General features: G+C 44.0%; 1 protein-coding gene across 7 annotated transcripts in view; it reads right to left on the bottom strand.

Moving 5' to 3' along the window:
- Nucleotides 1-7196: 7196 nt before the first annotated feature.
- The window catches only part of OSBPL10 (oxysterol binding protein like 10), a 312125-nt gene continuing 306588 nt past the window's right edge, over nt 7197-12733 (bottom strand). For 4 of the 7 annotated variants that reach the window (XM_057706433.1, XM_057706429.1, XM_057706428.1 and 1 more), the window contains 2 exons: nt 10679-10832; nt 7197-8595 (listed from right to left, as the gene is read on the bottom strand). In XM_057706433.1, coding sequence (XP_057562416.1) covers nt 8551-8595; nt 10679-10832 — 199 coding nt within the window. In that variant the 3' untranslated portion in view covers nt 7197-8550. The remainder of the gene's footprint in view (nt 8596-10678; nt 10833-12733) is intronic. The other 3 variants (XM_057706434.1, XM_057706432.1, XM_057706431.1) reach the window with 2 other exon arrangements.

Here is a 12733-nt window from a genome sequence, read left to right as displayed (position 1 = left end):
GATGACCAGTGGGTACCTACTTCACAGCACAGGGGACTCTGCTAGATGTTTTGTAGTAACCTAGATGGGAAAAGCATTTGAAAAGAAACAGATACATGCATATGTATAACTGAATCACTTTGCTGTACACCTGAAACTAATACAACATTGTTAATCAACTATAATTTTAAAGAAGAGGAAGAAGGAGGAGGATGCTGCAGGGAGACTGCAGACCTGGAGATGCCTGAGTAAGAAATTATGGATAGAGAAACAGAATATCTAAGGTCCTGAGAAGAAGCTGAAGGGAAACTCTCTGAAGAATTAAGACGTAAAAATAATCATGTATAAGGGGGAATCAAAAACGCATGGCTCCAGCAAGGCACATGCCCATAAAAGACCTTAGAGAACCTTAAGCCTCCACGCTAGGCTGATTCCAAGGCTCAGACACCTTGCACGTCAGTGAAGGTCTTCCCTGGTGTGCAGCAATGAAAACACCAGGAGAGATAGTTATTTTTTCAAATGCCCAATTTTCAATAAAATATCACAAGGCATACATACAAAGAAACAGAAAAACATGGCCCATGCAGAGGAAGAAAATAATGTAATGGCAACCTTCCTTAAGAAATAGGCATCAGATGTATTAGACAAAAACTTTAAACCATCTTTAATATGCTCATAGAAGTAAAATACAAAGAGCTAGAGTAACTCAAAACACACAATTAGAGTATCAACTAAGACAGAAATTATCTTCTTAGAAAAAAATCAAATTCTGGAACTGAAAAAATAAACTGAAAAGTTGGGTAGAGTGGTTTAACAGGAAGACAACAGAATCATGAAGACAGGTCAGTTGAAGTTACTAGGTCTCAGGAGACAAAAAAAAAAAAAAAACTGCAGAAATGTGAAAAGAGCCCACAGGACACCATTAAATGGACTAATATACATTATGGGAGTCCTAGAAGGAAGAGAAGGGGGCCATGAGATTTGAAGAAATAATGGCAGAAAACTTCCCAAATTTGAGTAAAGACATGACTCTACAAATTCAAGAAACTCAACAAATGCCAAGTATGTTAAAACCAAAGGAACCCACAGACCACACTGAGACACATTATAATCAAACTGTTCAAAGCCAAAAGCTAAGAAAATCTTGAAAGCAGCAAGAGAAAAGTGATTTGTCACATAAAAGCCATCCTCAATAAGATTATCAGTGGATTTCTCAGAAACTTTGAAGGCCATGAGGCAGTAGGAATATACATTTTAAAGTGCTAAAAGAAAAAAAATGTAAACCAAGAATTCTGTACCTTTCAACACTGCCCTTCAAAAATGGAGAAATTAAGAGCTTTCCAGATAAACAAAAGCTGAGAGAGTTCATTACCACTACACAAAGTCATTCTTTAAGTTGCAATGAAAGGCTTTAGACAATAAATCAAAGCTATAAAAATGTAAAGGTTAAGTAGATGGAGAAGTATGAAAACCAATATTATAATTTTGTGTGGTTTTATAACTTATTCTACATGATTTAAAAGATGGACACATAAAAATAACCCTAGACCTATGTTAATGGATACATTATATAAAAATGTAATGTGACATCAATAAAAAGGGGTGAAGCTATAAAGGATTAGTTTTTTTATGTGACTGAAGTTAAATTGGTATTAATTTAAAATAGGTTATCATAATTTTAGGATGTTATGTGTAATCCCTCTAATAACCACACGTGAAATAATTATAGATCACAGACAAAATGAGAAGGGAATTGAAATGTTATCATTACAAAAGATCAACTAAATACAAAGGAAGACATTAATGAAGGAAATGTGGGTCAATAAAGCTATAAGACACCCAGAAAACATAAAATGGCAAAAATAAGTCCTTATCAGTAATTACTTTAAATATAAATAGATTAAATTCTCCAAAAGACATAAACTGGCAGAATGGAATTTAAAACAAGGTCCAACTGTATCTCTCTGTAAGAGACTCACTTTAGATCTAAGAACACAGTGTACATTCAGAGTAAAAAGATGGGGAAATATTTCATGCATACAGAAACCAAGGAGAGCAAGACTGGTTATACTAATATCAAGCAAATATAAACGTGAAATCAAAAACTTACAAGACAACAAAAGAGCAGACAGCAGTATCACAAGAGTATCAGCAGTATTTCGTCTTGTGGAACTGAAAACCACAGCCACAGAAAGACAGAGAAAATGAAAAGGCAGAGGACTTTGTACCAGATGAAGGGACAGGATAAAACCCCAGAAAAACAACTAAATGAAGAGGAGATAGGCACCCTTCCAGAAAAAGAATTCAGAATAATGATGGTGAAGGTGATCCAGGACTTTGAAAAAAGACTGGATGCAAAGATGGGAAAGTTTACCAAAGACCCAGAAGAATTAAAGAGCAAACAAGCAGAGATATGCAACACGATAACTGAAATGAAAAATACACTAGAAGGAACTAATAGCAGCTTAACTGAGGCAGAAGGGCGAATAAGTGACCTGGAAGACAGAATGGTGATAATCACTGATGTGGAAAAGAATAAAGAAAAAAGAATGAAAAGTACTGAAGACAGCCTAAGAGGCCTCTGGGACAATGTTAAACACACCAACATTTGCATTATAGGGGTCCCAGAAGAGAAGAGAGAGAGAAAGGACCTGAGAAAATATTGGAAGAGATTCTAGTTGAAAACTTCCCTAACATGGGAAAGGAAACAGCTACCCAAGTCCAGGAAGCGCAGAGGGTCCCAGGCAAGATAAACCCAAGGAGAAACAGGCCAAGACATATAGTAGTCAAAGTGACAAAAATTAAAGACAGAGAAAAGTTATTAAAAGCAACAAGGGGAAAATGACAAATAACATACAAGGGAACACCCATAAGGGTAACAGCTGATTTCTCAGCAGAAACTCTGCAAGCCAGAAGGGAGTGGCATGATATATTTCTAGTGATGAAAGGGAAGAATCTACAACCAAGAATACTCTACCCAGCAAGGATCTCATTCAGATTTGACAGAGAAATCAAAAGCTTTACAGACAAGCAACAGCTAAGAGAATTCAGCACCACCAAACCAGCCCTACAGCAAATGCTAAAGGAACTTCTCTAAGTGGGAAACATAAGAGAAGAAAAGGACCTACAAAAACAAAACAATTAAGAAAATGGTAGTAGGAACATACATATTGATAATTACCTTGAATGTAAATGGACTAAATGCACCAACCAAAAGACACAGACTGGCTGAATGGATACAAAAACAAGACCCATATGTATGCTGTCTCCAAGAGACCCACTTCAGACCTAGGGACACATACAGACTGAAAGTGAGGGACGGAAAAAGATATTCCATGCAAATGAAAATCAAAAGAAAGCTGGAGTAGCAATACTCATATCAGATAAAATAGACTTTAAAATAAAACATGTTACAAGAGACAAGAAAGGACATTACATAAAGATCAAGGGATCCATCCAAGAAGAGGAGATAACAATTATAAATATAACTGCACCCAATATAGGAGCACCTCAATACATAAGGCAAATGCTAACAACTATGAAAGAGGAAATGCAAGGCAGAAATAGAGACACAGATGTAGAGAACAAACATATGGACACCAAGTGGGGAAAGCGGGGAGGGTTGGGGGGGGATAAATTGGGAGATTGGGACACCAAATTGTACACTCTAAATATATGCTGTTTATTGTCTGTTAACTGTATCTCAATGAAAGTTCTTTAAAAAAAAAAAAAAGATAAAATGCTCACTGTAACAATTTTAAACAGTACAGAAAGATTTAAAGGGCCCCTTATTTTTTAGTAAACATTGAATTAAATGCTGGTTGTAAATGAAAATTGTGTGCATATGTGCAAATAAAGTGTATTTAATAGAAAAAAACTTACAAGACAATAGGGAGAGTATATATTGATAAAAGAATCAATTCACTAAGAAGATACAACTATTATAACCATACATTCACCAAACATCAAAGCTCCAAAATGTATGAAGCAAACATTTACAGAATTGAAGGGGAAATAGCTCTACAATCATAGTTGGAGATTTCAATACTGCACTATCAATAGATAAAAACAATAAGACAGGATCAATAAGGAAACAGAAGACTTGAACATCACTGTAGGCCAACTGGACTTAACAGATACATACAGATCACTCCACCAAACAGCAGCAGAATACACATTTTTCTCAAGCGTGTGTGGGACATTCTCCAACACAGACCATATCTTAGCCCACAGAACAATAAATTTTAAGACAAATCATACAAAGTATTTTTTCCAATCATAGTGCAATTAAATTAGAAATCAATAGTGGAAGGAAAACTGAGAAATCCACAGATATGTGGAAATTAAACAACATACTCTTAACCAATGGGTCAAAGAAGAAGTCACAAGAGAAATCAAAACTTATCCCAAGACAAATGAAAATAAAACACATACCAAAATGTACGGATGCTGCAAAAGCAGTGTTAAGGGAAATATATAGCTGTTAATCCTTACATACGTAAAGCTCTCAGATCAACAATCTTTGAACCTTAAGAAACAAACGAGCTAAACAAAACTAAACCCATAGCTAACAGGAGGCAGGAAATGATAAAAGATTAGCATAGAGGTAAATAAAATAGAGAAAACAAAGTCTCGCACTTCCTGATTTCAAAGCTTACTGCAAAGGTAATCAAAAAAATAAAATCAGACACAGACCAATGGAACAGATGAGGGAGTCCAGGAATAAATCCTTCACAGATGGTCAAATGATGTTTTAAATTTATTTATTTATTTGTTTGTTTGTTTGGCTGTTATGGGTCTTAGTTACAGCACTAGGGATCTTTTTTAGTTGTGACATGCAGACTTCTTAGTTGCAGCATGCATGTGGGATCTAGTTCCCCGACCGGGGCTCAAACCTGGGCCCCCTGCATTGGGAGCACGGACTCTTAGCCACTAGGCCACCAGGTAAGTCCCGGTCAAATGATTTTTGATAAGACAATCATTCAGTGGGGAAAAGTCTTTTCAACAAATGGTTCTAGAAAAACAGTATATCGATATGCAAAGTGATAAAGTTGGACACTTACCTAACGCCACATACAAAAATTCACTTAAATTGGATCAAAAACCTAAACATAAGAGCTAAAACTGAAACTCTTTGAAGAAAATACAGGGAAATCTCCATGAAATTAGATTTGGCAATAATTCCTTTGATATGATAACAAAAGCACAAGCTATTTAAAAAAAATGCACTTTGGGGGCTTCCTAGGTGGTGCAGTGGTTAAGAATCCGCCTGCCAATGCAGAGGTCATGGGTTCGATCCCAGCTCCAGGAAGATCCCACATGCCGCGGAGCAACTAAACCCGTTGTGCCAAAAAAAAAAAAAAAAAAATGCACTTCATCAATACTTTTGTACATCAAAGGACACTATCAACAGAGCAAAAAGGCAACCTACAGAATGGGAGAAAATATCTGCAACTCATATATATATACATGTATCAATATATAAAGAACTCCTAAAACTCAACAAATAAAACAACCCAATTAGAAAACGTGTAAAGGCCTTGAATAGACATTTCTCCAAAGAAGACATACAATGGCCAATAAACACATGGGAAGATGCTCAACATCACTAATCATTAGGGAAATGCAAATTAAAACAAGAGATAGCTCTTTACACCCATTAGGATGACTGTTGTAAACACAAACAAAAAAGAGAAAATAACAAGTGTTGGGGAGGATATGGAGAAAATCAAACCCTTGTGTATTGCTGGTGGGATTGCAAAATGGTGTACTCACTGTAGAAAACGGTATGGCAGGTCCTCAAAAAATTAAATGTGGAGTTTTCACGATACAGCACTGTGTGTGTGTGTGTGTGATGTGTGTGTGTGTACATATACATATCCCTGAAAGAATTAAAAGCAGGGACTCAGAGATACTTGCACTCCCACGCACATTGCAGCGTTATGCACAATAGCCAAAAGATGGAAGCAACCCAAATGGTAAACAAAAAGGTGAATGTGGTGTATACACACACACACACAATGGGATATTATTCAGCTTTAAAAGGAAGGAAATTCTGATGAAACTTGAACACACTAGGCTAAGTGAAATAAAGCAGACACAAAGGGACGGGTACGGTGTGACTCAACTTTTAACAGGTACTCAGGGTAGTCAAAGTCATTAAAACGAAGTAGAACAGTGGTTGCTAAAGGTTGCGGGGTCGGGGGTGGGGTGTGGAAAGGAGAGTCGTTTAACAGGTAGAGAGTTTCAGTTTAGGAAGATGGAAACTTTATGGAGATGAATGGTTGTGATGGTTACACAATAATATGACTAATGTCACTGAACTGTACACTTTTGAATGGCTAAAATGGTAAATTTTGTTACATATGTCTTTTACTGTAATAAAAGAATAAAACAAAATGTGAACTCAGAGCTAAAAATAAGAAAATGAACAGAGCAACTCCTCTAACAGCATGCATTGACCTATCAACAAAATGTTAGCACAAATAAGCAAACTATGCTATAATCCCATTCGTACAAAGTCCAAAAATAGGCAAAACCAACTATGATCTCTAAAAATATACACATAGTTTATATGGTTAAAAAAAAAAAAGCCAAGAGGATGATTACTCTAGTAGGAGTCAAGGCAGTGTCACCCCTGGGGTCCAGGAGGGGGATTCTGTAGGGGCATTATTTTGTCAGGGCGCAAAGGTGGCTTTTAAGGTATGAACAAACAGGTTTCTTTCCCTAAGCAGAGGGTACATGTGTTTATAATTATTCTTGCAGCTGTAGTATATTTTATGTAAATCTTTTTTATATATTTCACGATTTTTGAGAAGGCAAAATGAACCCCCTCTCCCCCCCGCCCCAAAAAAAAGAAACGTGACTCTTCTCCATTTTTCACTTCCCAGATAGTTTAAGCTCTGGGATAAGACCGGAAGATCTAAAACCACCACAGTGATTACTTTTCAGTCTTCTCACTGAGGATTTTCTTCTCAAAATAGCATCTAGTCCACTTTACCTCTCAGAAATAAAATGGTTCCAAACACTTTACTCTCCCAGATGTTTTAAGACGATGGACCAGAACAGGCCTACTTTATGGTTTTGCCTGGCAAGTCACTTCTCTCAAAGCAAGACTATTCACTAGATGTGAGTTGTGTTCTCATGACCTTTTCAGAAAATATCCATACATGATGCTTTGATGAAAATATGATTGCTGTTTACATCAAATTAACCTTAATAAAATCGGAGTTCATTTAGAGCCACCAATACCAACAGAACTCTGGAATCCCTAAAAATAAGACACAGACACACAGGTAAGTATAGTATTTAATCGAAATATATCTGTCTAATATCTACAAAGTGTTAACAATTGGTCTTAAGAAAGCAGACAAAAGGCACAAAATTAGTATTACTACAGAGAAGCATTCATGCTACTGGACTGTATAAATATTCTCATTAGAGTGGCACAGTAAAAAATAACTTAAGCCTTGAGCAAAGATCGAATACTTCATTTTCTCCTCGCTTTATATTCTGGCCATGTTGTGACCCCATTTGTAAAGGCTGAAGACTGAAACTGAACTGAAACCATGGAACACGTATGCAGGCTTTACGGATGTTTTAATCACAGTGGTTTCCTTGCAGAGTTTGGGTCAAGCAAGAGAGGTGCACTTTAAAAAAAACCCACAGGCTATTATTTTCTCTTTCCCCAAACAAAATACAAGATTGAGGCTGTGGTGGTATATGTGTGTATATGCATGCGTGTATTTTATGTCTAAAGCCCTTTTTTCAAGATAAAAGTAGTGAAGTCTCCATAGGACTTGTTTTCTACCATGAAAGAAGCAGCTTCTGAAAATTGTATGACTAGAGCTTTGAGCATGAGAAATTATCAGAAAGCTTCTGAGGCGAGGAGATGGGAGTACCATTCCAAGGCAGGCCTGGTTCTGGGCTCTCCCAGAGACGCTGCATTCTGGAAGACTCGGCATAAACCTTCACCAGCTTGCTGCCCGCTCTCCGTCCAGCAGGAAATGGAGTTGATCTGTCTTGAGTACGGACAAACAAATGTCGGCCTTGGGAGGGGAGTGGGAATCACGGCGATGACTTTGAAATGATGGCCACCTTCTGCCAGACGGACAGCAGTTGGGCCACGCCAGTTCACCTTTGTTTGGACAGGAGTTGTCAACTAGAGAATACTTTGTGAGTGCAAAACTTTTTTGGCAAAGTGAAAAATAGAAAACTTCAAACCTCATTGATAAAAAGGAGCTCATAACTACCCACTTCAGTATTTGTAAGTGCACTATTTACATGTGTGATAATATCCAGCAGACACAGCGCGTGCGTGTGGACATACAGTGTGCCAAGAGCTCGCACACAGGTGTGTGTGCACACACATGCCCCAAATGGCTCTTGAATAAATTCCATCCCATAGTAGAGTCTGGGGGTGCATTTTTCACAGTATGTAATTTCTCTCTCGGATACCATGTCTTGAATGCTCTCAAGAGGTCTCAGGGAATACCAGCAGAACCTTGATACTGTACCACTTTAATTCCTACAAAAACAGGGCTATTTCAGAAAGCTCTGCATCTCCACCCATTAATGCACCTTCCAAAGGGGATTGAAGTACACCCAGCCGTCACCCTGCAAGAGAGAGGACACATCATTACATGGAGACCTGCCGGCAAGGCAAGGGGAGAAGCAAGGGTATCCCCCCACCCTACGCTAGTACCACACAGTACCATGCAGCGCTGGTTACCATCTGCTCAGGACCACTGACCCGTGTGCCTGCCTCTCCTGTCTCACAGCCAACCCACGCTGGTGGTCTCACCACCCCTCCTAAACCTGGCTGCTTTTTAGAGCCCATGGGATCTTCACATCTTGGGAGGAAACCCCATGAAACGACCAAAATAACAAAGGGGAGGGGGAGGGCTTCGTTGGTTTACATCAAGGAAGACTAGTTGGCAAAATTAAAATAAAATAAAAGGCCTTTGAAACAGCGGGGCAGGAAAAAAAAGAGGGTAGTTGGACCAACAGACAGGGAAGAGAAAAGACAAGGGCCTGAATAGGAGGAATCTGTCCCAACCAGTGATTTTACCACCCACCAGCCTGGAGGGGAGTACCCGACAAAGGGCACACACAAGGCAGCAGTCACAAAGACAGGCGCACACGGGAGATGGCACCAGTCAAATACCAGTGAGGAAAGGCAAGAATCGAAATGGTATGCTATCCGCTGCTAGACTTGAGGGATATACTGAATGGTAACCATGCTGGCGCTGGGATGATCTGTATACGTCACACATCCTCAAGCCTCCTGCTATAAACAGGCTGGCTTTCCTTACACCCTACGGGGAAAAAACGATGTTTTTTGGTTGTTGTCATTTTACTTTTTAAGGTGCAACTTTAAAAGGGGGGGGGGTTCCAGATAAGGGTAGCATTTGAGTTGGTGGGTGGCATAATGTCAATATCCCGCCCCCACGTGGGTGGGCGTCATTCAGTCTGCCCAGGGCCCGAATGGAACAAAAGCTGGGGGAAACAGGAATCGGCCCTTTCTCTGCTGCCTCACGGTTGAGTGACACCTCATCCTGACTTCTGCCCTCAGACTGGGAATCACACCATCAGCTCCACTGGGTCTCAGGCCTTTGGACTGAATCACACCCTGGCTTTCCTGTGGTTCCACCCTGCACCCTGCAGATCCTGTGGCTTTTCAGCCTCCACAATCTCATCATAGATCTACATAAATTTCTCTCCTGTTGGTTCTGTGCTGTTTCTCAGGAGAACCCTGCCTCATACAGAGTCGCCTCCCCTGGACAAGGCCTCCAGACAGGGATCTCCAGGCAGGCTTCCTTCTGAACCAGCACCCGACCTTGAGTCTGCGTTCAGCTCACAGCCTAGTTCCTGCCCTCTGGGAGACAGGCGGCTGCTTCCCGCTCCCGACCGGAAGCCCACCTCAAGGTCACTAACTCTCCCTGCAGCCCTCCAGCTACGTGGAAACATCCTTCCAAGTCAGACACCTGCAGTGCCTGGGCAAGGAATGCCCAGATTTCAATTGGTTCTTAGTGTTTAATTTTTTAAAAATTCCTTGACACCAGGTGAATATCAGATCTCATAAAAATTCCAGTTGCTTGCTTCTCATGAACTGGGCAATCAGCCTGTGATGGCCTGGAGGTCAGTGGCATCCAACCCTTTAGAAACAGACTCTGGGGTTTGTCCCATCCTCACTGGCCTGCTCCTCTCATTGATGCTGCCAGGACTGACCAGCTGCGCCACAACTGGGTACACAGTGCCTCACCCAGCAGGTGGGCAGTCAGGGGGTGAGGGGCATTGGGGAGGAAGTTCCCCTTCCAATACTACTTCCAGCAGCAGCCGCAGGGACGACGACCCCCGCGGGCCTCCCCAGCGCGTCCATCCCATTGGGCCCATTGGGCCCAAGGGAGGTAAGGCTCTGAAGGGGTACTGCTCATCAGGAAGGTTCCAACCCACCCAGGTGTGGAGCTGGGCTAAGGGGCTTCCCGATTAATTTGCTACTGAAGACAGAGGCGCAGGGCTGTGACCTCTGCTAAGCAGGATGCGCTTCCCACAGGCGGTGCACTTCCCTGGTGCAGGAGCCGGGGGAGCAGCCTGGTGCCGCTGGAGCCACGACGCCCAGACCTCCCAGACCCTCCCTGCCCGTCCCACGGCCATGACAGGGAACAGCCCGCCCACCCAGGTCACCCAGCCGGGTCACCTCCTGGATGAAGTACTTGGGCCGCCAGGGCACCCGGAGGTTCTCCCGCTTCCGCTCCTCCGCGCGCTGCTTCTCCTCCAGCCGCCGCTTCTGTTCGGTGGCACCGTCAATGTCCCCCAACCGCAGGCATCGGGTCACCTCCCGCCAGAGGTTCCTGGAGGGGCGTGGGGCCAGGGAACAGTCAGGCAGGGCCGACGGCCTGAGGCTGCGGTCCTGTGCTGGGGGCAGGGGTGGCGGCAGCTCACTCCAGGGGCCCAGAGCCCCATCTGCACCCGGGTCTGAATCCCCTCTCCCCTCCAGCGCTCTCAGCATCTAGGGACCAATCTAAGGATCACAGGAGCAATCAAACTGCTCTTCCAGGCAAATCTACAGCAGAGCCTTCTGCACGGCATTCACCATGTTCCTAAGCGTTTTACATGTGGATGAGCTCATCCCATCATCTCAACAGCCCAGTGATACGGATGCAATACGATCAGCCCATTGTAAAGGGGAGAAAAACAAAATCCACAGAAAATGAGATGACCTGCCCGAGGTCAGCAAGCTGATGGATGTGAACAGTGGCTGCTCTCCCACTGGGATCCCTGTATTAGGAGTGACAGACACTGGGGGACCCTGTCACCTCCCCGTGTCCACACACAAAGTGAGACACATTCATTCATTCATTCATTCATTCACTGGAGAAGGCAGTAGCTTCCCTCTTCAGGAAGCCCCAGGGCCCCCCGAGTCCCACTATGTGCTGGAGGGGGAGGACCAGCACTGAGGTGAAGGGGGACACTTCCTCATTTCAGCACATCAGGACCAGCAGGGATTCCGCACAAGGGGACCAGCGGACTTCACAGCGAGCACCCCCTCCCTGGCTCTGGGGACATGATGCCTCTGCAGCCGGGGCCAAGCAGATGCTCCCCGATGGAGGGAACTGATGGACCCTGGGCTCTGCCTGCAAGGCCAGCCTGCTGGCCGCTGCCCAGCGCCCCACCATGCAGAGGGGACAGTGGTGCCCTGGCTCCTGACTTACACAGGAGAAACCTCTGGAAGCAGGTAGAAAGCCAGGTCCGACCAGCCTCGCAGCCGTTGCTCTTTCTACCACCCCTGATACCTGACTTAAGAGGGGAAAAGATGGACTAAAACAGGAAAGGAAGTGGGGAAGGAGACAGGGAGGGCTACCGGTCAAATCAGTCTTCTCCATCATCTGAACCCTCAACACGTATCTGGCGCTGACAGAAGGACTGGGTGCCCGGACATCCAGGGTGCAGGTGCTCTCAGGGTGGAACCTCCCCTGATAAATCCCATCATATAATAGCAGCCCCAAATTTAGAGGGTAGAGAGCCGCAGGGACTAGAGATGGGGTGGGGAGCAAAGAACCAGCCCATAGGTCAAGGGCTCTGCCCAGACACACACACAGTCCAACCAAGGCCCCTGTGGAGGGGCAGGGCCAGAGGCTCGGCTGGGGAAGGCTCTGAACTTCAGGCCAAAGCGAAAGGCAGAAAAGCCTTCAGGGCAGGGAGGGTGGGGGCAAGTCAGTGAGAAAAGCAAAAAGGAAGCCCAGGGGAGCCCTTGCTAGAAGGGGAGGCCCTGGTGGCCAAGGGCCAGGTGGTGGCCGGGCTGGGTGTGGCGGGCGCCCACACCCGCAGGGCTCCAGCCCGGCAGGGTGCCTGTGTGCACGGGGCTCTGAGTGACGTGAGCACACCGACAGGTGTGTGTGCCGACCTAAGAGCAGCTCCACTCTTCCGTTAATGGGGCAGGGGTTGCCTTCCAAGGGCGCTGGTGGGGTCCGGGCCACTGTGGGGCTGAGACCACTAGGTGGTCCCTCTTTGGCCTCTGCAGGTAAGGCCTGGCACAGGTGACTGGGCTCAGGTGCTCTGAGCGGCAGGCGCTGCACCTCAAGGCCGTTCTCGCCTCAGAGAACAAGGTGCGCTGCTGGGTTTGTCAACAGCACAGGTCCAGGTTTCAGTGAAGTCCACGTATGTGGGATGAGAAGAGGCGATACCCTCCTCTCTCTGGTCCCAGACTCCATCCTCACCCTCCTCTCTCTGGTTCCAGACTCCATCCTCCATC

This window comes from Hippopotamus amphibius, chromosome 13, assembly GCF_030028045.1.
Source record: "Hippopotamus amphibius kiboko isolate mHipAmp2 chromosome 13, mHipAmp2.hap2, whole genome shotgun sequence".
Classification (NCBI taxonomy): Eukaryota; Metazoa; Chordata; class Mammalia; order Artiodactyla; family Hippopotamidae; genus Hippopotamus; species Hippopotamus amphibius.
This window is presented reverse-complemented; position numbering and strand designations above follow the sequence as displayed.